Source organism: Bombus vosnesenskii, unplaced genomic scaffold (genome assembly GCF_011952255.1).
Source record: "Bombus vosnesenskii isolate JDL3184/JDL3185 unplaced genomic scaffold, Bvos_JDL3184-5_v1.1 scf7180000013383, whole genome shotgun sequence".
NCBI classification, from domain to species: Eukaryota; Metazoa; Arthropoda; class Insecta; order Hymenoptera; family Apidae; genus Bombus; species Bombus vosnesenskii.
Window position 1 is genome coordinate 790,219 of NW_022883012.1, and position 26,022 is coordinate 816,240.

Sequence of the window (26,022 nt, forward strand, 5' to 3'; positions counted from 1 at the left end):
GAAATTTTGTTAAATTAATCGTAGTATTATCGTTAAGTGAAAGGTTGTTACAAAACGATCCGATACAGCGAACGAATCAAACTGCATCGAAAATGAAATAACTTCATCGTATGGTTGGATTAACTGTAAAGTTTATAATTTTACAAAATTTAATTACAAACTATGAAACGATCATCGAAAAAAGCGAAATAAGGAACCTTCTTACATATAGAATCAGATCGTGCTCTACAAGCACAAATTACGAATTAATGTTAATATTTTATCATCGATCAAGAAGCTTATGACGTAAACGCATTGCGCACAGGTGGGCAGATAGCTCGTATCCGCATCTCCGGATAATTATATGAATTTCACGTAATACTTGTCTCGTTACACGGTTGTTATCATCGGAGGTAAACTGAATTGCAGGGATCGAAATACGATCGTGCAACACGGACGAGGAGGAAAGATACGAAACTACAGATTAAAAAATTGTGTAACAGAATTTATTCATCGAATGTCAAGAAAAATTAGACCATGGTGATAATCGATGCAACTTTAAATAAAATAAATAATAACAGAAAATTTGACTAAATTGCACGAAGAAACACCAATCCTGTATCTCAAGAAAATAAAGGATATTTTACGCGAGACTTAACTATGTTATATAACACAACGCGTTATGTACTTTAAGAAAAATATTTGTTTCTTTTGATTTAAACGAACAAGAAGTCCTTTACGAATGAAAAATTCCATGGCAACATGGACTGGCAAATTTCATAACTATCACACTATTTGATTCAAAATAGCGACTTTTGAATAGATGAACACAAGTTTACCTCCTCTCGAATTCTTTTTCCTACTTACCCTATTACCTATTTTCCTCGAGAATAACCATACAATTTTTGTTCGAGCTCTTTTTTTCTCAGGTTCTTTCTTTTTCTTCGTGCACGTGCCATATCTTATTACGTAACTTCTCCGCGACAAATCTGTGTGTAATTAAACTTTCAAGCCAGAATATTTTAAGAACTAATCTGCAACTATGAACAACAAATGTCACAAACATAATACATATTTAAATCCTGTGTACCGTTCAGAAGATTAAAATTTTTTCTTCGACACGAACATTCGTTATTTTTGTAAAGAGAAGAATTCTTATATTTTATTAGCGAGATAGCAATCGAAATCGTATACTATTAATCGGAAGCCTAACATCACAATCAATGCATCATACTGCACCCATTTTTAATAATTTTTTTTTTGTAGTCATTCGATATTGAAATTTATCAAAGAGAAGTACGTGTTAATCAATAGGCGAGTGATAACAAATTTCTCACCTATATATTCGAATGAAATGGTTGAACAAAGGGTCGAATCTTCGTCTTATCGCACATTTATAAAATAAAATACCAAAATTTGTACCTATCGTTCGATTAATTCGTTAATTGAATTATCCTTTGACGTAAATATAAGTACGTATTACTTATATTCGATAATTGTATGTACATTGTATCACATATACCGTATCGATGTAACAAATAATGTAAACTTCGATCGACGAATAGTAATAAAAAAATGAACAATTTATAACTTCCATCTCGAATTATTACGCGTAGCCATTAAATATAATCAGCTATATACAAATTTCGAGAACTTTGACTCTACACCGGAGGAACGCATGATCGGCAGCCTAATGATGACTCCGAACATCCTTCACGAAAATCAACTATTCTCAGCGAATGTAACGATCGGTCCGAATTCTCGATACGATTTCATTGTGAATGTCGGCGTTCTCCTGATCAAAGCTGGTCTCGATGAGAATTTCTTTATAGCCATTGCTCTGCTGCTTCTTACAAACTGTCTCAATGATCGATCGAATGTACGAAACGAAACCATCCGACCGATACTGCAGAGCGGTAATCGGTCGCAGGTGTAGGATTCCTAGAGCCAAAGCGAAGGGTGGATACGTAGGGTGGACCAAACTTCACCGTGCGCGATCAAGTAGGCACAAACATGTAGGATCAAGCGAATAATTTCAAGCCACACGTCGAGGATTTCCTATTAGATCGAAAAGGACCGTTAACCATCACTGGCTGCGAGGGGCTCGCGTTTTTTATTATCCGTTTTAATTATCTGAGCCACTCCGACGACATCGGAATTTTGATGAAAGTCGAAGTTTCCAGAGCAAGGGCCATGGGAAAACTTGGTACTTAATTTTATAAACAAACGTGTTCATCCGAGTGTAAGAAACACCAGTTCGATTCCGACGATTACTAGGGATGCAATTTGAGATCGGAAACATTGACCTTCTATCGCTACAGTGGAACTTGCAAATGCAATATGTTTTCCTAGAAGTGAGAATCACTTCAACAAAAAGTAATGTCAAAAGTAATAGACGATAATACATTGCAAGGTTATTCTTAACAACAATCTGCTTGGTACAATCCTTACATTAATTTAATGCTACACACACATATACAGGGTGGTTGGTAATTGGTGGTGGCTGAAAGAGAGTGATTCTACGCGAAAAAAGAAATTGAAAATATAGAATAAAAAAATTTTTTTTTTCATTTTTCCATCGAGACAACGATCTACAGTGAGATCCGTTATAACGAGACGTGATAAACTGCACGCGTACCGAGCGAAAATTCAAAGTCGATTTTCTCGAAAACAAAGCCTCGAACGAAAAATTTTTATTCTATATTTTCGACTTCTTTTTTCGCCTAGAATCACCCCTTTTCCGCTTGTACCACCAGTTACCAACCACCCTGTATATATATAGTGCCTACTATAACGCCAATAGAATACGAATATTCGTCCAAATATAAAAGATTATTTTTCCTACTACAAAAGCCAATTTGCGTTTCCACGCAATACCGACATTTTTACGACTCGTGGATCGATGTACATATATGCATTTCCATCTAGTTGAACAACGAAGGAAGAATTCTGCTGAAATTGCACAAAAACTATCTACCCTCCGATTTCAATAATTTTTGAACACGAAAGCTCCGTGCACAACCGCGTAGCGACAGCAAGAAATGTCTGTTGTAATATTACTCGATTAAATATCATCGATGTATTGGATTAGATTTTCCTCGCAGCGGGCAGATTAAGAAACTAACTTAGATCCAATACATTAAAGATATTCGTTTTTAATTGGATCATAACAAAATGATACACCTAAGTGTACCACTTAAATTAATTATGAACTGTTTGTTATACGAAACATGCTTCGATCAAAGATTGTATCGTATCAAAGAGGGGGCACGATATAGTAATTAGTTAATTGATATTTTGCTTTCTTGTTGAAATACGAAGGCCACGAACGTTGTAGGTTAGAATTGTAATTGTAAAAGCTACATTGTACAATATTATCGTGGGGAAGAGTAATTTCGCTTCATCAATCTTATAAAAGATAACAAATGGTTTGCGTGTATGACACGAATATGGAGGATGAGTCATACTTCCTCTTTCCATAAAAATACTTCTGCGAAAAAATACATGTGAAAATGGCAACCGATTAGATAATAACCATTTTTTATTTATCATCATTTCAATTATTTTACGTTTATTTCTGAAAAGATGAAATTCATGAAAATAAAATTCGAAAACATTTTGCAACAACTCTAAAACATTTAGTAGGTTTTATCCTAAGTATCCTCACCGATTTCGAGGATTTTTTAATATATTGTAGAAATCAACATTTCAAATAACTTCTCTCTGTACATATAATCGTCGCTCAGCCACGGATTCTAGGATATTTGCAAAAATCTGTCGCTATCATTACTACTACTGCTACTAGTGAATTCTGCCTATAGTTGTGCATCCGTGACAGCCTATGCGGAAGTATTGGTTTCCTGCTGCCGTGAGGAGACCGGATAAAATCACACCTATCCCAAAATCTATATAAGTTATAAACAAAAAATAAGAATTAGATTTGTGTTAGACGTTATTTTATCCGGCCAATACTAATGCGTACCCTGCCATGGACGCACAATTTTTTTTTTATTTATTAATATTTACAATCAATTCTCGCATTGAGAATTTTCAGTAATTTTTTCTGGCGTGGCGCAGTGACATGACTAATTATTTATAATAAGTTAATACTTATTATAGATAAGTATAATTTATAAGTAAGTGTTATAAATAAGTAAATATTACTTAATATAAATATCTAATTAAATCTAGTGGACGCACAATTATAGGTTGGATTCACTGTGGTGGTGGTGGTTGACAGTCTTTTATGAATATCTAGAAAACTATTACCGAGCGGTGGTTGTATGTATAGGAAAAAATTTTTCAGAATCATCTCCCCGACGACATATTTCAAAATTATCGAAATCGGTGAGGTGGATGGGATATCGGTAATTATCGTATGTATAATAATATATGTATATCTGTAATATATCGACCGCTTCGCTCTAGAATCCATATGAATTAATCAATAATTATTTCATTCTAATTTTTATTACGCAATTCATACCTTGCAATTAAATGAAGCCTTTTGTGCTAGCTCTTATCGTCTATCAAAAAACGATAAACGAACAAGTTCAAATACATAGACTAGATACACAGATTCGTTTATTTGTAATATTTTTAACAAAGTAGCTATCCAAGTGCATGGCTGCATGTGTGTAGAAGAATATAACTTCCAGTAATATTTACAATTATGATTCACATACGATTGAAGTATTTTCGCAGAAGCCAAATTATTTCGTAATTAAATAAAGAAACAATAGTAAAATAATATAGTTATGCAAGTGAAAACTATTGACCCTATGACCCTATTTCCAATTACTTGAATTAAACTACATACTTATGTATGCTACGTATTACATTTAAGTTTATCAATTTCACCTTGAGGATATTTAACCCAGATCTATTTTCCAACTTACTTTTAGAACTTACTTTAGGACATATATATATGTGTGTGTGTGTGTGTGTGTATGATTAATTATATTAATGTTAATCACATTTTTCCACGACGAACTGATAATTAAAATTCATTTTTCCACATTACGTGCTTATTTATCCTTACGTTAACAATAATTCCAACATGCGCATCATATTATCCTATGTTTAGTGCAGCAAAATAAAAGATTCTCAATGTTATGAAATTAATAACCAAGATTCTCTACGGTGCGCATTCGTTGTATCGTGTTAATCAAATAGCTATTGACACATGCATAAATTAGGAAGTGTCACTACGAGCGAAACCAAATACACTAAACTGATACTGACAAGGGCGGTGTACTGTCAGATGGTTAAAGTTAATCGTTCGATTAATTTTATAAATGTACTGAGATTCTATACAAATTGCTCTAAAACAACAATCTCTCAAAATTAGCATACGATAATTTACGTCACTTTTTTCAAATTAGCGACAGAAGCCTATGAAAAATACCAAGCGTGGCAGCTCTAGTTTAATATATTGCACCGCTTGATCGAGTTGTAAAAAATACTTATTTAGCATTCATCTATACATACCTGATACGACCAAAGCTTCGTTTGGACCACAAGTATGAACGTTTCCCATTGTCAGATAAACTCTTTCTTAATGAAGATGCAACAACAAACCGGCACAAGCAAACAACCAGAACTAAAACGGTTACCACTGACACTAATCTATACAATAAATTGGTAGTAATGAAATATGGATTATTTCAAAAACCCCGGTAAATCATTAATAACATGCAACAATACGTGTTAGTCGCGCGTCGTAAGGTTACGATGTTACTCAAAGCCACTACCCAAATTTGTAGCTTTTGCAAAACCCTAGCTTGCAACACTGCCAACCTCGACATTTCCACGTACAGCGACATCTCTTCAAAATGAACCATCTCCTCTATATGTACTTATTTAAAAGCTCATTTCTAAATTTCCTTTACTTCAAAGAATTTTGACAAGTAATTTCCTAATAATAATAATTGTATTAAAATATATTGGAAAATGAAACGATATGTTTATATCGTTGTATTTTAGGAAACCTGGGGAATTTTAGGTTGGGTTGTTGCCCGTGGAACGCTGAAGCCACGATCCTATACCATAGAAATATAAAGATAGATTACGCGAGTCATACGTTACCGTGTAAGTGGATGCGGTATGGGAATAGAAAGAGGACGCTACATGGAGGCTACTCGTGTCTTTGTCTGATCAACACGCACATTGACGCTGTTCGTTGAACGGTGTTACACTCGCATATTTACTGCCCGAATGTGTATACGTTATTTGCAAATGTGCAGCTCTTTCTAATCCCATATTGCATTCACTTGTACCGTGATTATACAGAAGAGCGATGAGCAACGAGCGACAATCCGTCGCTCAGCTGTATTGCTTATTCCACGTATATAAATCTGTAAATTTGATTTATTTTCTCGAGACACTGCTCGTGAATTTAAAGTTAAATGAAATTGGAGAGTATCGAATAGATTAGAATCGAACACAGAATTTTAAATGAAGAAAATTTTAGAACCGTGTATTAATTTGAAGAACTTACATACAAATTTAAAAGATTTTAAAACTTGTACAATTATTTACGTTTTGAACTCCCAATGCATTAAGTTCAGCGATAAATTTCTTGTCTAATCTTCCTAATTTACTTTATTTATACCCTCGGTTTTACATTAATAAAACGCGATCTAGTTTATATCCAAAATTGTTAGTAATTTACGTTGATAAAAATTAATTTGATTGGGATGGATCATATAGAAAAGTAAGCGTTTTATGCTCTGGGATAATATGTTCCTTCCGATGGTAACGAAAATAAATATGCGAACTAACGTGCGATTGGAAATATAATTATCAGCGATAATCAATAAATTTTCTGTCAAAATTCTTCCGTTTATTGACCCAGCTATGTCGCTGCACAATTGAGCCGTTTAATGCAAAAGTGGTGTAATTCAAAAAGTTTGATTACTGGATAACGAGGGCTAAAGTAAACATGTAAGGGAATGAGTGGACGATTCCTACTTATTCTGTTATCCACCAAGAAACTAGTGAAGATATACTTACATCAATTCTGCACAAAATAGAATGAAAGTCATGCTTTCGAGACGTGGTGCCAAACCAAATAGACAACAAATTCACTTACTCCACTTTTGCATTAATTGGCTCAATTCATATTTACCGCACCAAAATTCATGCTATGAGGAACAACAAGCTACGTCGGTACATGAGGTTCTTAAAATTTACGCTACGGGGAGGCACAAGATACGACAGTATATAACCACAGACGAGGTATAATAAGAATATCATATTTTAAATACATATATCATTTTCGTTTTTGCTGCTTTTACTTAAATGTAAGACAATTTTCTTCTTTACATCAAAAATTATTTAACATGTACAGTAAAAAGAAGAGAAAAATATATGAAGTTTTAAATAGTATAAGTTTTATATGTACCATATCATTGACTATGCACTTGAATGATTTTTTTTGATGTTATAACAGTTTAAGTATCGACAATTTTTCGTCGAAAACAAATTTAGTGGTCCTTTGATTTCGCACGCCAATGTATATACAGGGTGTCCTGTAATTAGTGGTACAACCGGGTACAAGGTGACTCTATGTGAAAATTTTACATGACGCGTCATATGAACAAAATTTATTTATATTTTCGACTTATTTTTTCACGTAACATCATTTTCCATCTGATTGTACCATCGGTTACCAGACACCCTGATGTAAATTTGTTTATCTAACTTGCGATTATTCGTCACAGTTATTTCATAAAAAATAGTATCTAGTTGTACATTCTTTAAGAACTTTTTGTTTCTAATAAAAATATTATATTTTTTATCATTTCTGTTTCTTAACACACATAAATATGTATACATATATAATAATTAATACATACATACTTATTTATGATAAAATTATAAATATAACTATTATTGTATTTATATCTCATTACATCTAATGATTAGTCTGTATATCTTTAATTCTAGAGGGAAAAAATGTACAACGGAGCTAGTGTTTCCTTTTCTTCTGTTTTTTCCTGCTCCCTCCACTTTTGGTATTACTGTCTGATACTTTCTCTGCTCCTATCTTTCTTTTTACCGTTTCTTTCGTACTTTCTTTCGGTACCATCTGACAAGTATCTGCAGTATTTGTTGGAGGTACACTGAAACCTGGAATCTATTCGCATACAATTTTATGAACATTGAACTATATAGAAACAATTAGTATTTATTTGCTTTCGTAGTAATAATTTACTTACAAACGGCTTAACCAACTTAAATATTAGTTTCTCATGCTGTATATTGGATCTGTTCAAACTTATTTGCACAGTAACCGGATCGAAAGTGCGAAATACGATACTTCCACAGGTTTGTGAATGATCTTCGTCATTATACATAAATGTAGCACCTGAATTTTTGTCTTTGTTCAGGTACAAAGTCCCCTCTAAGCCATACTTTATTATCAATATTTGCAACGCATTCTTTCGTACAAAAAGTATATAACCTTCTTCATCTTGAATTTTTTCTCTAAAGAATAACTAAAAAGAGAGGAGCATAATGAATGATACATGTGCAATTGAACAATCAATTCAGATAATGAAATCAAAGATACATAACCAAATACACACATGAGTATTTAGTGCTACTGATGCTCGATTAGAATATTGAGCCATTCTATGACGATAGTTCATATTCTGACAAAGTGTGTGATTCTTCTTTTTGTCTAACAAATCGGGATATGTTGCATCAGCCCCAATGCAAACTGCTAATAAACGATGTACCATCACATCTGCGTATCTATAAAATTAAATAGATATGTACGTTCAAATTAAATATTATTTATTTGCATAACAAATTTTCCTACCTTCGAATAGGCGATGTAAAATGAGTATAAACAGGACATGCTAAACCATAATGATAGTATTCACTTGGTTGATGCATGCCACTAACAAAATATACAGCTTGCATCATACAGCGTGTGGCAAGTATCCTTAACATAGTATTAAAGTAAGGGTTACTTTCTTTATGACATTTATTTAACGAATCTGCTAATGCTTTACCACTATCTACATTTATAGTAAAACCCTGTTGAAGAAAAATTTTGTTTTACCAGAATTATTATTTTTTGAATAAGCTTTTCATACCTGATTCTTTGCGGCCTTTATAAGAGGCTCGAAATTAGAAGGTGGTGGTTCAGGATGCCTTCTTAATACAGCGCATTCTGGGAATTCTTCTAAAATCTTTTTAGCAACCGAAATATTTGCGAGCAACATAAATTCTTCCACCATAGAATTAGTTTCTCGCAATTTTTTTACCTCCACTTCGATAGGATCATGCGTTTCACAGTCTACCTCAAAACGGACTTCTGGAGATGCTAATAATAACGCTCTGCAATAAAAAGCAAATTATACTATCATGTATATCTTTGTAACATAATTTTACATACCCATTATCCAGACGTCTCTTTTTTAACTTTTTAGCTAAATTATTAAGATTCCTTAATGACTTTACAAGTGAATCTTGTTGAGTAACATCGTCAATTTTTAGCTGAGCTTCATCGTAAGTCATCGCTGCTCGTGAACATATTACGGACTTACAATATCTAGTATTAATTATGTTTGCGTCTCTATCCATTTCCCATATGCAAGAAAACGTTAGTTTCTCTTCTTTTTCTCGTAAAGAGCAGAAATTTGTGCTGAGTAACTCTGTAACAGTTAATATATTATATGGTATGTTAGAATCTTCAACATTTTATTCAATAAAAATAAAATTGAAATAAATCGTACCAGGAATCATGTGAATTCTCGTGTCAACCAAATATACAGTCGTAGATCGTAATGCTGCTTCTTTATCTAACGCAGTACCAGGCCTTACAAAATGTGTTACATCCGCAATATGTACACCTACTTCTAGATTACCATTTGGTAGATCTCTACAGTGAAGCGCATCATCGATATCTGTGCAACCTGGTGGGTCGACTGAACATACATCTAAATATCTTAGATCTTCCCTTTGTGCTATGTCCTATAAATGATACATTCAATTTATATGAGCTTTGAAAGGATTACTTTCTTCTTGCATATTACTACATACGACGTCCGTGACTCTCCATGAGATCTCTGGTAATGAGCTGAGGACAGCATCAGAAAATCGACTATGGGGGATATCGTGTTCCAACAATATCACTTCATTTTCGGTGGTTTTGTTCCCTATTTCACCTAACGCGCGTACAAAATGACCAAGAGGATATCTAGAATTACGCGGCCATGAATCAATTGCTACGATGATTCTCTGTTTACACAGCACAGTATATTGTCTAGTCTCAATTCTTATTTTAGGTATTTTTCGTTCAGCTGGCATGAATAAATGTCGTACATTCTAAATAAACAGAAGATTATGAAATATAGAATATATATATGTATGTATGATCTAATTATGGAAATTTGCTCAGCTTTTACCCCTTCTATGTTACTGGGTTGCAATATTCCACAATATTGTCTCCAATTTCTTCTGATAATTCCAACAACTTTGCCAGTCGGTGTCTTTTGCATCTTGTTTGATGAACCAAATTTATCTAATATTTTATTTGTTTTTAAAATATCATCGTCAGCATCTGCTTCTTCTTCATCTTGCAGAACAATGTCACTAGGAGATGACCACTGATCCTCTGGCAAGAGTTTCACTACAACTGCATCGCCATCAACAGCTCTATTAAGGTTACTACGACCTTGGATAAAAATCTATAATCAAATATATGTAATAAATACATATCTATTAAAAATATAGAAAACAAGTACTCACAGATTTTTCAACTCCATCTACATTCACGAATCCTTCAAGGAAATTTTCTTTTGAAGCTTGAAAGGTTCCCTGCAGAAGTTTCCCATTTTTTATGCCTTCATGTAATTCAAATGGTGTAAGATGACATGGGAAAATTTCTGGGCCCTCAAATACTGCACCATAACTCTTTTTACATAATTTATCAGCCAAAAAGCCTGAATTTTCTAACGATAATATATAATCTTCCACTAAAAAAACAACAATGTAAATTGAAACAAAAATTAGAGTATCTTTGAAGTTATTAAACAAATAATTTTACTTGAAATAACTGGGATCCCTTCTTCTTCTGCTAATTCTCTGTTGCGTGTATCATCTGTTAATAGCACAGTTTTGATTGTATTGTCACCTAAATTTAAATGTGCATTATACCACTTTGTTGCAACTCTAATTGCCCTATCATTTCTGTCATTTGTACTTTCACCAGGATTACGCTCGACATAAGTATCTCTATATAAAAGTAATAAAAAAAGTAAATAATAATAAGACATACCTAATAAAATAAATAAATAAATACGATATTGTTAACATACTTATGATGTTCATTGACAAATACATAAAATTTCCTTTGCGGATTAGTGATAATATTCCTTAATCTTTTATATACGGTAGAACTTTTATGCTTCACTTCTTCCAACACTGTTTGTACAATAATGACATTGCAAATAATATCTTCTTCCAAAATGTCAATCTTAAAAATTATATATTTTTATATTAAAAAGAATAAAGATTATATAATAATACATTACATTGTGAACATTAAACAGGTTTGATTAAAACAATACTCACTTGATCTAAAATAATATTAGTATCAATTAATAGATAATAAGGTTCCATTATCTTAGAACTGCTTACACTGGAATCCTCGTCATCTAAAATTATGTTTCGAGTTCTGTACACGCACTTTCCACAAGCTTTAGATCCACAATGAATATCATCTCTAAGGTAATGCTCCCTAACCGTCTAAAAAGAAAATTAAACTTTAACAAATCATAATATTTTTATAATTGTTTTATCATATTTAATCCTTTGAAAAACCGCATTATAAATGAATATGATTGCATTCATATAATCAATTACAAATCATAAAATGTCAAGTATTTTTGATTTTATTTAATACCTTAAACACATTTCCCCCTTTAGTTTTCCTAAAGAATATTTTGGTCGTCAACATATTGCTTGGTTTTGTTGCATAGGGAAAAGTGTATTTAACTAATTATTTATATATTTTTCTGTCAAAGAAAATAAGATACTGTTCGTTAACAAACTATGCACACACGGCTTGGTTAATATAGATGTTATAAACATCAATCATAAACCGTACCGGAAGTCCAGGTTCTATAACCATAAACTATAACACGACCATGTGCATAAATAGATCTCGACACATAAGAATAATGAAGTCAGGCTGCCTTAAGCACGGTTAGCCTATAGTGAATGACCATGTGCTGTTGGCACAAAAACATAGAAAGAGAGAAAAGTATGAGATACGAAAAAGAAAATTTTGGAAGAGAAGAGCGTCAATAAAAGAAAAAGAGCGAAATGCTAAAAGAAAATGTTTTATTGGGCAATAGAGGTTGTAGTTAGCTTCGTAAAAGCGTCATCTCTTGGTCCCAAGAGAAGAACAAGAAACTAAACTAAACAATTTATGAGAAGATCAAAAGTCCCTACAATTTATATTGGACCAGAGAGGAAATGAGAGTGCTCACGCTTATGGATCTGGTTGTTTCCAAACTAATGCTGCACCATGCGGCCAATTGTTGAGGTCAACTAAAGTTAGCATATACAAGAATCTTTGTATTTAAGATTAAAGTTAGGGATCTGCCCTGTTTGGTTGCTCAAAAACATGTAGAGACAATGCGAATGATTATGACTAACAATAAATAAATGACGAAAGTAAAAAATTAAGTGTAAAAAAATACTTTACACATAGCAATATTATATATATACACATATATATAAGTTGACGATTGTATAAAGAATACTCGAAAAAAATTCGGATAGAAAAGTAGATATGAACTTTTCCGTAGAATCGTGCAGCTAAATAATTTCTCGTCTATGCTAGTGTACAATAAAATTGAGCAGATCCCTAACTTTAGGCTTAAAAGCATAGGTTCTTGTATATGCTAAATTCCAACCAAACAGGGCAGATCCCTATTCTTATAGGTTCTTGTATATGCTAAATTTAGTTAACCTCAGCACTTGGCCGCATGGTGCAGCATCTCTACTCTGAAACTACGAGCGTGAACGCTCTCGTCTTTTTCCTAACTGGATAGCGCGGTAATTTATGGGCCATGGAATCCATGAACATTGTGTTTTAAATATGAACGATCTTAGATACACCGATATGTTAACCATGAATTCTTCTAGAGTATCTGGAGACACGGGCTTTAGTGAATTATTGCGATCAGCGGAACGATTATCTGCTGCTGTAGAAAGCAATGAAGAACTTCCTCAAGTTGAGAGAAATCTTCGTCAAATCTTAGAGGCCTCCAACGAACTCTGGTCTCGTGTCACACAGACCGGTACTCAAGACAATCAAGTACAGGCGTAAGAATATTTGTATATTTATCGCATATAAAATTTTTAAACGATTTCTAATTGTATGTCATGTACTTTTAATAGAAAATGCATTCATGTAGAAATAATTATGCTTGATGTCACAGATAACCTAAAAATTTTATAAATTTCTGGCGCCAAAATTTTCAGGATAATACCTATCATTTTATTTCTAGTAATATGTATATATGTATGACTGACATTTAGAGCAAAGTAATTTTCTAATTAAAATAAAATTTATTTCATCAATATATTTCAGATTTCTTTAATATATATAATATTTTATAATTTTAGACATCTATTGCTTGGCTCACGTGGTGTTGATTTACCTCAGATTTCGCAGAAATTAAGTTCACTTAGTGCAAGACGTACATTTGAACCTTTAGATCCTATTGCAGATACAGATATAGTTAGTTACCTTAGGAATGAGAAGGAAAATGCTATATTGTCAATCATTGAACAAGTCCATAAAGATGTAAGATATTTTATTATATTTCTTGTAAGCAATATTTTAGGATATACGTGTATATGTATAAACTATATGAAATTATTTCAGACTTTTGAACTTACTAGAGTTCAACAAATGGAACATATGCTGGGTGAATGGAAACAAATGCGGTTTGAGATAATAAATGCCATGACAGCTCCGTCTGGGGAGCTTGTAGATTTACGTGGTACTCCACAACGTACTAAATTAGCTGGTTCCATGATTAGTGGCTTATCTGATATAGAAGTAGCTTATGTGAAACAGTTACAAAATTATAATGATCATGTGCTTAGGGGAATAACTAAACCTAACTTGTTTAATGCGTTTTGTGAAGCTGCAAAGTCGTTTAATGATAAAAAAATTGTGGATCTTTGGAAAATGGTTAAACGTATGGTAGACATTCGACCAATTCCTAGAGAAGATCAAATCAAATCAAGAAGTACAGCTATTGTTGAACAAGAAATTGTGTTACATGCAAGAAAGTACTTAGAAGATAGATATAAGGAATTTATGAACTCTGTTATTAATGAAAACCCTGCTCAAGCTAAAAGGGGTGGCATTCCAGGCACTGTGCCATTAGTTAAAAGTTTTGTTAGTGTTAAAGTACAAAATCTGAAAGATTTAGAAGATGTTATGGTTGAAGATAAACCATTATGGCCTTTAGTGTATTATTGTATGAGAGTTGGCGATTACAAAGCTGCATTGCAATGTCTTAATCAATACAACACAAAATTTCCAGAATTTAGAGTTGCCTTGGAAGAAGCTTGTAATGATCTCCAAAGACGTCCTAGTAGTTCTGCAGAATCAAATTTAAAATTGCAGTATAGGAAACATGTTAGATCAGTTACTGATCCATACAAAAGAGTTGCATATTGTGCATTAGTTCCTTGTGAACCTGATGACCTGCACTCTGATGTAATTTGTACAGCTGATGATTATTTGTGGTTGAAACTGTGCCAAGTTAGAGATCAATCGGATGCAGAAAATAAGTTGACCTTGGATTATTTACAAACTACGATATCAGAAATTTATGGAGAGTCATATTATCATGCTCATGAACAACCGTTTGTATATTTTTCAATGTTATTTTTGACTGGTCAATTTGAGGCTGCCATTGAATTTCTGGCAAGAGGAGCGGGAGCAAGGCATTTACCACATGCTGTACATTTAGCAGCTGCTATGCATGAACATAACTTGTTAGGAGTAAGCCAAAGTGTTCTAGCACCTTTAATAAGTGTTGATCCTGCTGATAAGACTCCTGCTAAAAGATTAAATTTTGCCAGATTAATATTATTGTACGTCAAACGATTTGATTCGACAGATCCAAAGGAATGTTTACATTATTTATTCTTATTAAGGTTTGTATAGAAAATCAAATAATCATCGAAATTTTCGAATTTAATTTTAATTACCTAATTACTTTTTAGATCTATGAAAGATCCACATGATCGTAATATGTTTGCTGCATCAGCTGCAGAGATGGTAGTTGATACTTCTCCAGCAGTCAGAACTCAGTTAATCGGAAAGATAGTAGAAGATCGTTGGATACCAGGGATTTTAGATCAATTTCAAATTAATACAGAAGATGTTATAAACATAAGCGCTGATACATTATATAGAAAAGGTCTTTTAGAAGATGCAGTAACAGTGTATGATCTTGCTCGCAATCACGAGAAAGTTCTTAGTCTAATGTGTACGCTTTTGGCGCAAGTTGTTAATCAAAAAACTTCACCGGGATCACTCAGATCTCGATTGCAGGTGACTGCTACAGAGATAAGCAGAAGGTAATATTGAAATCCACGACGTCATCGTTATTAGAAAATTGTTAAATACATATATAAATATATATTTTTAGGTACCAAAACATTGAAATACAAGCACCATCCGAATTAGTATCTGCATTTTATACTTTAAAGCACTTAATGGTGTTCTTTGATCAATTTCATAATGAACAATATCAAAGTGCGCTTAGGGTAAGATATATAGGATTGTACATAGCTATATTGAAGTTTATGTCATTAATATATAATTTTTTGTTTATAGACTATTGCAGAGGCGAAATTGTTACCATTGCATATCAAAGAAGTCGATGAAAGAGTAAACGCAATACGACGTGTACCACCCGAAGTAGCTGGTACATTAGCCGACGTCCTTTTAGCTACAATGACAATACTTTACCGTCAATATCAGAAATTACGATCGATGGAACCAGGTGATGAAGAAGCAAGGAAACAGCAACTTCTTGATCTTCGGGAACAAGCGCGAGCTTTAACTAGTTTCGCAGGAACACTTCCATATCGTATGCCAAATGAAACGAATAGCAAACTTGTACAAATGGAGATCCTTATGTGCTGAATCAAATTTGTTATATTTGTTGTTTTATTTTCGATACAGTACTTTAAGTAAATACAACAGATATATTTGTGCGAATACTCGATTTACGAAGCACAAAAACAATCAATGTGTTGAATACACAATTCCTCTATTTCTTATAGAATTTATGAATACAATGTATATATCTTTTTGTACTTCGTTAAACAATAATTAGAAATACGATAAATGTACTGACTTTTAAAAATAACAATTGAACATAAGAAATACAATTAGTGAACAGGTAATTTATTTCTTTAGTATATTTAAAATATTTATTTTTTTGAGAAAATTTTTTATCCAAAAGAATCATTGTCATTCGTATTACTTTTGAGAGATGTAACAGATATTCCACAACTAAGATCTTGAACCTTTCCTTCTTTTACCTGAAAAAAGCTTGGATGTAACCACCGCGACATTTACTTTTACTTTATTATAACCATGTTACTTACAGCTCTAAAGTCAAGAAACATTTCTTTGAAGGACACGAAGTCTGTGAAGGTTGATAACACTTCAAACACTTCACCTTCCAATTCATTTTGCTTATTACTAAATCATTCAATAACCATTAAAAGAAACTTTTTAGTCATATTTATAATTTTTATATACACTTTATATAATTATAAAGTTATAGCGCTTACTTTAAATGTTCTAAAAATGTGTCAATATTAAAATGTGGTATTAGCTTCTGTAAGTAATTAACGATATAATTTTCCACTGCCTTATTCTACAAAAATCATGTATTAATATGCAAGTATAAAAAAATTGTTATTTCTTATTGTTGGAGCACTTACATATTCATTAAATATATCTGTATAAATTAATTTATTTTCCTCTACAGGTTCAAAAACATCCCAATAATTATCCAAAAATTTTTTTTGAATAGAGTGAAATTCGTCTTCTAAAAATAAAAATGAAATTTATATTATAAAATCGAATGTTTAATATCTTGTTTTAATGCGTACCTAACAAAATATCTTCTATGTGTCCAATAATTTCGTCGAAAAGTTTATCCTCTACGTTTTTAGAACTTTGTTCCATATTTTCTTCGACACTTACTAAGCTGCAATTGTCTATTAAATAATATTTTTAAAAGATTACTAGAATAATTACGTTATTTATACGTACATAGATATTAATTGTCAATACCCTTAGAGTCATTAATATTTGAAAGATAAATATATGCTTAATTATTTATTCAAATGATATGAACAAACCCATTGTTTTTCCAGTTTCTCCAATTGTTTACATAAACAAGGCACTGTTTATTTCTATGATAAAATAAACTTATTATTTGTCAGATATCATCGGTATCGATAGATCGATAACTGTTGAAAGCGAGAATCGAGAAGATTAGTCGACCAATCACGTTTATAGCAATTCGAATCTTTTATAACAGTTAATTTGTCATAACGTTAATTGAAAATGTGTCACTGATACGTAAAATAAACATTTATCTTTCACTTATTTGTATATTCAATTAAATCTGATATATTAATAATATTTGAAAATATAGCTTAGATCTCGATTTGTTTTAATAAGAGAACGTGTGACTAATTTTCGTCTTTCAATCAAATTTTTACGCATTTAGTTTTTAGTTTTACAAATTTATTAGACCTAAAGCTGTAATAATTAGACTATAGTTATTACAGAAGTTTCGTTCTTAATTTATCACTATTAATAATAATTCTCTTGATCTTGACACCTAGAAGGCTGAAATTTACATTTTTAGTAATATAACTTGCAATAAAATTTTATAGGAAGAAAATTTGTAACTCTGATAGGTAAATATTCATAGATTTTTAATATTATCGATCGATTTTTATAAAATTGTTCATTTTGTAGGCAACGCATATCAATGGAGATATATACCTTTGACAAAAGTCTTCAAGAAAGGCTAGTTGAATTAACAGAAATTTTATCTAGTAGAGGAGAAATTGTACCTGCATCACAAATTCAGGCAGAATGGTCCTACCATATAGAACTTGTACTAGAACCTGTCGGTTGGCAAGCATTATGGAGAATACCACGTTTAGTGTGCGAAGATTTTCATATTCATTATCCTACTATTGTGGTAGTAGAAGTTGAGCAAGTTGATTTCTGTGATCTATCTGCATTGGTGAAAATAACTGCTGTTCAAGATGAAATTCAGTTACCTGAAAAATACGATGTAGCACTTATTGAGCTTTATCCAACTCATAATCAGGAAAACACCGCTTTGGATATGGTGGGTACTGCGTCCTGCCTCGATCAGCTGAGATTTTTTTATAAATATTTATGGATGCCATGGGACATAGATGACGATGATAACGTCGATTGGGTGTCTGTACATTTGGAAACAAGAATTAGATTGTTCTTCGACATGAAAAGGCTTGTTGTTAGTAAAGAAACTAGCGATATCATTAGAGGTTTAGTAAGGGAAGGAAGGGAGATCGAAGAGAAGATATCAAGACTAGAGGATACTATTTCTGAGGGAGAAGAATCAGAGAACGATATAGTGGATGGGGGAACAGCATGTCAGTTGATGAAACTTCATTTTCGATTGCAACAAATTAAAAGGGAGATGGAAGTTCTTGAAAACCCAGCTATGAGAGAAATTCTTACGAATCAGACCTCGTCTTTGGATGATAAAATAGAGAAAAGAAAAAGTACAGAAACGTGTAAGGAAGGCTATTTTGTGTGGCTCGGTGGAACTCTTGAGGAAATGAAGGCAAAAATAAACAAAGTTCAAGCTTCTTTATCCCCAGAATTATTTTTTAAGTAAGTTCGACAGTACTGAAAAAGCTCTATTGATTTTTGATTCTTATACATTTTTCTAGAATATCTGGGTCTTTGTTAGAAACTCTACACACGTGCGACACAGGAGATGTCATTATAGTTGGAAAAGGAACTCATCGAATAAAAGGAGCTGGTAGATTGGAAGATGGAGGTACCATTAGAGGAATTGATAGCTTAGAACATACCATTCTTAATATGAAAGACACAGAAACTGCACCGTCGGTACTTGATTTCTCTGGCAGTGAAGTAAGTTATATATCGAATCGTGTCTCCGATTAATTGTAGCTATGCCGAATATGTGTTTATAGGTTTTACTAGAAAATATTACTGTAGATGTGGGTGATCTTAGAGCAGCTGTAATAGTGAGAGTTGGAACCACAAAAATAATTAATTGTAAAATATGTGCCTTAAATCAGAGTATGGTGAAATTAGGAGTCGTGGTTTTACCGGATGCAAAACTAATAATAGAAAACACACTCTTTGACAGTCTTGGGACAGGTTTAGTCATCTATAGTAACGGAGAAGTGTTTATGAATAATTGCAACTTTACAAATTGCGCAGAGGGTATACAGGTATGTTATTTTCGTCTTGATTACCATAATTATGTAGTTACAAAACGATATTTAATTATAATATCTTGTTATTTTTAGATTCATGACAATGCAAAATTAACAGCAAAAAATTGTTCTCTCACACACTTTAAGGAATACGCTATTCGATTAGAAACGCAAAAATATTTAAACGATACAAAACGTAAATGTGGTAGCCTTGAATTATTAGAAAAGGTACCTGAAATTTCTCTATACGGTTGTAAGTCCGAGGGTAATGGCAAAGGAGATGTTATATTGAAGCAGACCACATCATTTGTTTTAAGAAAACAAGATGAATCTATGGAGACTTAGAGTAACTTTTCCTATTATAACCGAATTTTCTATTTTTGTTATAAGAAGGCATGTAATTCTTGAATCTCTGAGAAATATAATTATACACTTTTTTACATGAATCTCTACTTGAGAAGTTATAATAGATATAATCTATATAAAAAAGGCAAACTATTTCTATTCACTTCATATTTCACTTGTAATTAAAAACAGTTATGAATTGTATACAAAACTTATTATTTAATCATCTTTCCAATTGATAGGAACCAATTAAAATACATGCGCAAATTTTTAAATTGGAAGTTACGCTGCTAGTTATATTCATCGTCGTTAGATGGCGCTAGCAACATCATTTCAAATTGTTCGTTTACGGTGCGTGTTCCTATATGTATTTAAAAATCTTGTGTTCCATTGCAAATACGAATATTTTAATATATTTGTCTTATTTTATCAACGTAATATTTTACAGATTAAAGAGACCTGTTGTAAGTTTTCCACTATTTAACATAATTTAATTATTTTCGTGCAAGTAATTCGAACTCGCTCTTTAACCTAAACGCGTCCCTCCGATATGTTTTCAATACTTCCGTATCCACAACATTACATTATTTTACGACAATTTATTCCATTCCGTTGGATATTTTTATCTGTGACATCGATTAAAACAATGCTCGAAAAACAAGTGACTCCATCTGAAAGTACTTTGTGACACGAGTCAGAAAAATCTAACCTATAATACATGCTGGTATCGAAACAATGTCAATATACGTATAGATATATACATAAATGCATCTGTACACAGCTACGTCATGTTCTATCTATATATATATACACATATATATATATGTAGAAGAAGATAACACGTACGTGTACAGTACATTAGTGTGACGTAAACGATAATTCGATCCATACTGTATTCACCGCCGTATTCGTTTAAAGATCCGCTCGTATCTATAAATGAAGTTATAAGTACCTGGCCATGTGGTCGGTATCACGTGTACACGGATGAATGAAGTAGCATGATTTAGAGACTCATACTTTCGATGATGAATGGAAATCCTTCCGTTAGCGATACCGCTTATCAGTTTTCCAGTTGCTGCGCGGTTACTGGCCTGTTAGGCTAGTATATAATATTTTTATGTATCCCTATGGATGAAATTATTTTTTGGAAAATACTAGCCTAAATCCGTTTTCTTTTCTTTTTTTTTTTTTCTTTTAAAGAAAGAAACGAAGTCAAGTCATTAACGAAGATATTTATTTTATCGTTGCAGAATGTTCTAGTACAAAACGCTTATTTACAAACTACAGCATTTGCAGTAAAACTGTGGTTCAACGAACGAAGAATATGTTAGAGACGACTTGTGTGAAGCAGTTGACGGATCGACAGACGCAGTTCGGCAATGCGCGCAAATTGGATTTATCGGAATGCATCTTTGTGTTCAAGGGTTCGCAATCGGATTACGAGGAACCGTTGTCGGACGAGGAGGTGAGTCGAGTTCGTTGTTACGTCAGTTACATATCTGCAGTGTGATCCATTTAAACGAATATATCGGTATATTTAAAAAAAACAGGTTCGACACATTTAGTATCAAAAAATTCGGCTACTTCATTTGTGCAATTATATCTCGTTAAAAGTGCCTTTTCTTCTAAATAACGTTTCGATACGCTATTCACTGTCGTGAATTCTTTTTTCTTTTTCCGAAGTGATTTTGCAGAGATGCAACAGTTACGTTAGTAGTATTATGTAAATGATTAAAACGATACAAAGCATGCGTCGATAGCAACGAAATTGTTAATTAAGAAAAAAACGTATTTTCAATATATGACAAAGTTAATAATAATTCGCTAAAATTTCATTGAAAATTGCATAAAAATATAATAATAATATGTAAATACGATCACATTACTGTACTGTACAATGGTGAGTTTTTAAATTAGGGAATGCCACTCTTCAAATTCAACTAATCGAATTATGAAAAGTTTTATTTCTTTCTTTTCTTTATGGTATAAAAATATAATAGTATATAAAAAAAAATTTGAATACATTTCTTATTTATATTCTCGCAAGTGTAAACTGCTTCGGTTTTACGAATTAATAGGTTAACATATCATAAAGTGACTCGTGTATGGCTATCAATGTAGGTTTCACAAATTACCAATGTAGTTAGTTGTGAGAGTGATACTTCTCAGATCGTATATTTATTTCGTACGACGTTAGGAAGGTCGTAAAAGCATAGTTCGTAAAAGATTTACACGGGAAGTTCTTAATACACGAGCTCCAATGAGCTCGTGCACGGTATAGAAAAATATGGCATCACGAAATTTATTTTGCGTTACTGACGCAACTGACTTTTCGGAGTCTGACTTATTTCTTTATTATCGTTATTATTATTATTATTATTTTTTTTTAGGAAAATATTGTTGCATCATTCAGACAAATAATTTTAGAGATTACGCGTGTTCATTGCTTCGAGTTTAAATGAAATACATGCGTTGCTTGCTGCAGTCTCCGAATTTTTAGTCCGAATTTTATTCTTCCTTTTTCAACAAGCAAAAGGATTATTAACATTTGAAGAACAAAATTGGTATGAAATCGAAAAAGTAATCGTATTAATAACGAGAATTTTGTTATAAAGCAGTTGTTTACAATAATTGCATCCCTTTCATGAGACATTCCCACGATGCAAGTCTACGACCCGTTACTTTCACTGTATAGCGAAATCCACATTCCCGTCTTGTACATAGGAACCGTTCACGCGGATGCTATGATTAAAAATTACAACACTGGAGGCGAGCGAAAGGGAGAGACCTCGCGATGGCATACACGAACCTCGTAGATCTTTTCGTTGCGTAGTAGGTTATTAGCGAATCAAGCATTCCTTTTAGGTCACTGTAGAATTCCTTTTATCTTCGTCCCTATTAAGCAATTTTCTACGTAATACCATGCGTTGCGTTCATAGATAAACAAACTCGAACGGTTTAGCTCTGATCACGTGGTTTAACAGCTACTCGAACTTCTCGTTTTGTTTGGTATTGAATTGTTTCAATTTCGCTCCACTTTACGCTCATCTGCTTCGATTCGCTTCAACCTTATAATCAATTTGTTTCAATCCGCTTTAAATATAATTCTTCCAGCAGAACTGTTTCTAGCCCACGAGGAAAATTATATTTTATTACATATCGATAATTATTACTATCGTGAACAAGTTCTGTATTTAATTATAAATTATGTATTCTGCAGATGTGTCCTAGTAGGTTTCAATTTGCTCCAAGTTTCTCCGATAGGTTTCATTTTGTTCGAATCTGCTTCGATCATCCGTTCTAATCTGTTCTGTTCGTTCGAAGCCGCTCTTATCTGCTTCTATTCGCTCTATCCTGTTGTTCTAACTCGTTGCTACTCGTTTTGATTTGACCCAAGTAGCTGGTTAACGCACTCATTGATCCTCGTTTCAACTCGCTTCGATCTGCTTCTCTATTCGCCCTAACTCACTGCGATTCGCTTCGATTCTTTTCAATTCGTTGCAACTCGACCCAACCGCTTCGAACCCGTTCCAACTCAGTTTTCGTAAATCTAACGCGTTCGATCTATCTTACTTCCATCTATTGCGATCTTCAACGTATTTCAAGTTCGCTATGATGACAAAAAATTTGCGAATTAAAACACCCGATTCAATGGAGGAAGGATTAAGTGTAATAAAAAGCGGTATGGTGACGTTAACGAGCCTGGTTGATTTAGGATTCTTTCTGTGTGTAGAACGATCTCGTTCTTTTTTCTCGTTCTTTTTACTCCCGTACGTTCTGTCCGCGTTTCACCAAGGATCGTTAAAAACATGGCGGAGAGAAGAGGGACGAGCGTCATAACACATCCGCCGATGCTTTTGACCGGTACCACCGAGTACGAGTTATTTGCAGCCTTCGTGTCTTTCGGAATGACTGATCGTCCTCTTGTCGCGCGTTCCTTCTCGCTTTCTCCGCCATTCTTCTCGTTCTCCCTATCCTCCTTATTTTTCTGCCAGCTTTACGTTCCTCTGTTATTTCGCTCATCGGTCTGTCCGGCGTTTCGAACATTATTTCTAATTTCGATTCTTCCTGCTCGTTCTCGTGCTCGTTGACACGAGTTTATCTCCTTTGTTTCCTCTCTTCTTTCATGCCGCTGCTTTTTATCGCCTTCCTCGTTGTACAGTTTTATAAACAGTCAACCGTCCTTTGTTTACGCTTCTCCTTACTTCTGCCTGTTTCCTTGTCTCTTTTTCAGGTTCATCCACTGCTTGCTTTCTACCGAAAATTTGTCACTTCTGATCTATCCTTTTTTTTCTCCGTTTTCCCTACCAAGTTAATTTCTTCGCGGCGTTTCTTGATTTATTTACCGCCTCTGACCACTTCCTCGTCGTTTTTAATTCACTCGTTGCTTTTCCTTTCATCCCGTTTCAGCCCGTTCTTCCATTCATTCTGTTTCATTCAGCGTCTGGTGCCTTTTTAATAATAATCTGACCCGACCTTTGCTCCTTTTCAATCGCGTCCCATCCCAAATGCCATTGCATTGGCATCATTACTTTTTTCTCTCCCTTTTTTCCCTTTTTCTTTGTTGATGTTCCAAGTGTCATCGGGTAAATTAATAACGGCGTCCTTTCTTAAATTAAATGGTTTTCATAATAGCGACCGTCCACTCTGCACGACAGCCTGTTTTTTATTACGCTTTCGTCTAGGACACGGTTTATTGTTTGCTTTATCATGAAAATTGCGTGTTTCCGCGAGTCCTCGGCCCCCGAGAGCACGCTATTCAGGAATATAATAAACTTCTCTGTCGACCTTTTTTCGTTTTTAAATCCTCCGACTGTCGTTCCTCCGACTTTTAGCCATTTTTCTCCAACACACCCTTTTTTTAAATCTTTCCATCGTGCTTCCCTCGCTTTTCTTTTCTCCCTTCTCTGGAAAAGATACACGTCTTCGCAGAGTCAGTTTCTTTCCTTGTCGCGGGTCGGCCGGCATTGGCGAACAGGTTATTCTCGACACAGTCACATACGTACACATTGTGTCTCTTCCGCTACGTTTTATCTCGCGCGTTACTGGCCAAGCACTAGTTTTATCGTTACGCTCTCATTTATCATATTTACTTGTCACTGGGTCTCGTAAATAGAAGTCATTCTCTTTCGAGAATGTGCCCATTAAATCAGACTGCACGCTGCGTGCCGTGCTTTGTAGATATTTGACCTTTGCGAAAACTTCGTTTGTTATTATTCTAGATGTTGATTGCCGTACAATTTATTTGTTAATAGTATTACGATATTTGAGTGGCCGATGTTTCGATGATTTAGTGCTACGATACTTTGATATTTTAATACTCCAATAGTCATAAAGTTATAAGTCAGTGTAAAGCAGTGGGTCAGTTACCAAAACACGTTTGCAACGTTTTACGGCTACTCTACGATTTTGTTGTGGACGCTGCTTGTAAGAAATTTACAAACAGTTCGCGGGACCTATAGAAATATTTTTGTTTTTGTTCGCGAATACCAGCGAAGTTACATACTCGTTACAGTACTTCACCATCTTACTCTTCGGTACTTACTACATCGGTACTTTTGTATTTTAATACTGTGATACTCTAATAAGTCAAGTTTGACCGCACCTTGGTATTGAAACGTTCAAATATCCAAATATTTACGATAGTTGGATACCACGATACATTAGTATTCCGATACTCGAACATTTCATCATTTAAGCGACTTCTATCGACAAACACTTCGATATGATGAAAGGTTTTCTTAAATTAATTATGGACGATGTACGTTCTGTGTAGCTTTCGCTCGTCTATTATTAGTAGCGATTTGATTTCGTTTAATTAACCAGAAAGATGATCTCGTCGTAATTTGAACCATATGGTCGAAATACGTGTTCCTTTCGACTCGTTTTAGACGCTGGTATCGGTCTATAGTAGAGAGAACATTGCTGGTTTGCTCCACAAATACACGAGTCAGATGATCGAACAGAAATCGAACTGTCAATATTTTCGGCCGGGATTATTCTCGGCCACGTTCCCGTTCGCGATTTAGCGTACTCGGTCATGAGATAGCTAGAGGTATTTTCTAAACTGTACCGATTAAAATCGAATCGTCGACACCAGTGGCCGGTGCCAACATTAGTAATGAATAAATATTCTGGCTAGTCGCG

The 26,022-nt window shown here is 33.6% G+C and overlaps 6 protein-coding genes across 11 annotated transcripts in view; 3 read left to right on the plus strand and 3 right to left on the minus strand.

Annotated features, from left to right (window-relative positions):
* Window positions 1-5,752, minus strand: part of LOC117237607 (flotillin-2) — a 91,917-nt gene extending 86,165 nt beyond the window's left edge. Inside the window, exon 1 of the mRNA XM_033501746.1 lies at window positions 5,470-5,752. Within this exon, the coding sequence (XP_033357637.1) occupies window positions 5,470-5,518 (49 nt within the window). The 5' untranslated portion in view covers window positions 5,519-5,752. The remainder of the gene's footprint in view (window positions 1-5,469) is intronic.
* A 2,087-nt stretch (window positions 5,753-7,839) lies between these two features.
* On the minus strand, window positions 7,840-12,142 carry LOC117237611 (exosome complex exonuclease RRP44). 2 transcript variants are annotated; one of them, XM_033501759.1, is made up of 14 exons: window positions 12,104-12,142; window positions 11,569-11,742; window positions 11,313-11,470; window positions 11,042-11,229; window positions 10,744-10,970; window positions 10,401-10,682; window positions 10,036-10,320; window positions 9,729-9,966; window positions 9,389-9,647; window positions 9,087-9,330; window positions 8,807-9,027; window positions 8,571-8,739; window positions 8,202-8,480; window positions 7,840-8,119 (listed from the first exon to the last, which is right to left on the minus strand). In XM_033501759.1, exons 1-14 carry the CDS (start codon window positions 12,125-12,127, stop codon window positions 7,952-7,954), a joined length of 2,916 nt encoding a protein of 971 aa, XP_033357650.1. In that variant the 5' UTR covers window positions 12,128-12,142; the 3' UTR covers window positions 7,840-7,951. The 2 variants fall into 2 exon arrangements, with proteins under 2 accessions (XP_033357650.1, XP_033357649.1); XM_033501758.1 differs by lacking the exon at window positions 12,104-12,142 and adding an exon at window positions 11,900-11,953.
* Window positions 12,143-13,066: 924 nt separating this feature from the next.
* LOC117237614 (nuclear pore complex protein Nup93-like) lies at window positions 13,067-16,450 on the plus strand. Its single transcript, XM_033501763.1, has 6 exons — window positions 13,067-13,329; window positions 13,633-13,813; window positions 13,895-15,183; window positions 15,253-15,609; window positions 15,681-15,798; window positions 15,869-16,450. Exons 1-6 carry the CDS (start codon window positions 13,067-13,069, stop codon window positions 16,178-16,180), a joined length of 2,520 nt encoding a protein of 839 aa, XP_033357654.1. The 3' UTR covers window positions 16,181-16,450.
* LOC117237619 (ADP-ribosylation factor-like protein 2-binding protein) lies at window positions 16,424-18,485 on the minus strand. 5 transcript variants are annotated; one of them, XM_033501773.1, is made up of 6 exons: window positions 18,352-18,485; window positions 17,161-17,268; window positions 16,990-17,096; window positions 16,837-16,922; window positions 16,648-16,744; window positions 16,424-16,581 (listed from the first exon to the last, which is right to left on the minus strand). In XM_033501773.1, exons 2-6 carry the CDS (start codon window positions 17,234-17,236, stop codon window positions 16,492-16,494), a joined length of 456 nt encoding a protein of 151 aa, XP_033357664.1. In that variant the 5' UTR covers window positions 17,237-17,268; window positions 18,352-18,485; the 3' UTR covers window positions 16,424-16,491. The 5 variants fall into 5 exon arrangements, with proteins under 5 accessions (XP_033357664.1, XP_033357660.1, XP_033357661.1 ...); XM_033501769.1 differs by lacking the exon at window positions 18,352-18,485 and adding an exon at window positions 17,413-17,718; XM_033501770.1 differs by lacking the exon at window positions 18,352-18,485 and adding an exon at window positions 17,345-17,718.
* On the plus strand, window positions 17,869-20,359 carry LOC117237615 (protein nessun dorma). The gene is made up of 5 exons (XM_033501764.1): window positions 17,869-17,979; window positions 18,041-18,955; window positions 19,015-19,219; window positions 19,282-19,545; window positions 19,624-20,359. The coding sequence occupies exons 2-5, from the start codon at window positions 18,054-18,056 to the stop codon at window positions 19,873-19,875; spliced, it is 1,623 nt and encodes a 540-aa protein (XP_033357655.1). The 5' UTR covers window positions 17,869-17,979; window positions 18,041-18,053; the 3' UTR covers window positions 19,876-20,359.
* The window catches only part of LOC117237616 (RNA pseudouridylate synthase domain-containing protein 2-like), a 174,690-nt gene continuing 168,869 nt past the window's right edge, over window positions 20,202-26,022 (plus strand). The window contains exons 1-2 of the mRNA XM_033501766.1: window positions 20,202-20,339; window positions 21,126-21,340. Of these exons, the coding sequence (XP_033357657.1) occupies window positions 21,200-21,340 (141 nt within the window). The 5' untranslated portion in view covers window positions 20,202-20,339; window positions 21,126-21,199. The remainder of the gene's footprint in view (window positions 20,340-21,125; window positions 21,341-26,022) is intronic.

Bases quoted from the DNA above. Each gene is read 5' to 3' on its own strand.
- LOC117237615 (XM_033501764.1), top strand. From the start codon at position 18,054: ATGGAGATATATACCTTTGACAAAAGTCTTCAAGAAAGGCTAGTTGAA. The intron at 19,220-19,281 runs GTAAGTTATATA...ATGTGTTTATAG, and splicing joins TTGATTTCTCTGGCAGTGAA to GTTTTACTAGAAAATATTAC. The intron at 19,546-19,623 runs GTATGTTATTTT...TGTTATTTTTAG, and splicing joins ATTGCGCAGAGGGTATACAG to ATTCATGACAATGCAAAATT.
- LOC117237619 (XM_033501769.1), bottom strand. The intron at 17,097-17,160 runs GTACGCATTAAA...TTTTATTTTTAG, and splicing joins CATAGAAGATATTTTGTTAG to AAGACGAATTTCACTCTATT. The intron at 16,745-16,836 runs GTAAGCGCTATA...TGAATGATTTAG, and splicing joins ACATTTTTAGAACATTTAAA to TAATAAGCAAAATGAATTGG.
- LOC117237611 (XM_033501758.1), bottom strand. From the start codon at position 11,953: ATGTTGACGACCAAAATATTCTTTAGGAAAACTAAAGGGGGAAATGTG. The intron at 11,743-11,899 runs GTATTAAATAAA...TTTTCTTTTTAG, and splicing joins AAGGGGGAAATGTGTTTAAG to ACGGTTAGGGAGCATTACCT. The intron at 8,481-8,570 runs GTGTGTATTTGG...CTCTCTTTTTAG, and splicing joins CAGTAGCACTAAATACTCAT to TTATTCTTTAGAGAAAAAAT.
- LOC117237614 (XM_033501763.1), top strand. From the start codon at position 13,067: ATGGGCCATGGAATCCATGAACATTGTGTTTTAAATATGAACGATCTT. The intron at 13,814-13,894 runs GTAAGATATTTT...AAATTATTTCAG, and splicing joins TTGAACAAGTCCATAAAGAT to ACTTTTGAACTTACTAGAGT. The intron at 15,610-15,680 runs GTAATATTGAAA...ATATATTTTTAG, and splicing joins GCTACAGAGATAAGCAGAAG to GTACCAAAACATTGAAATAC.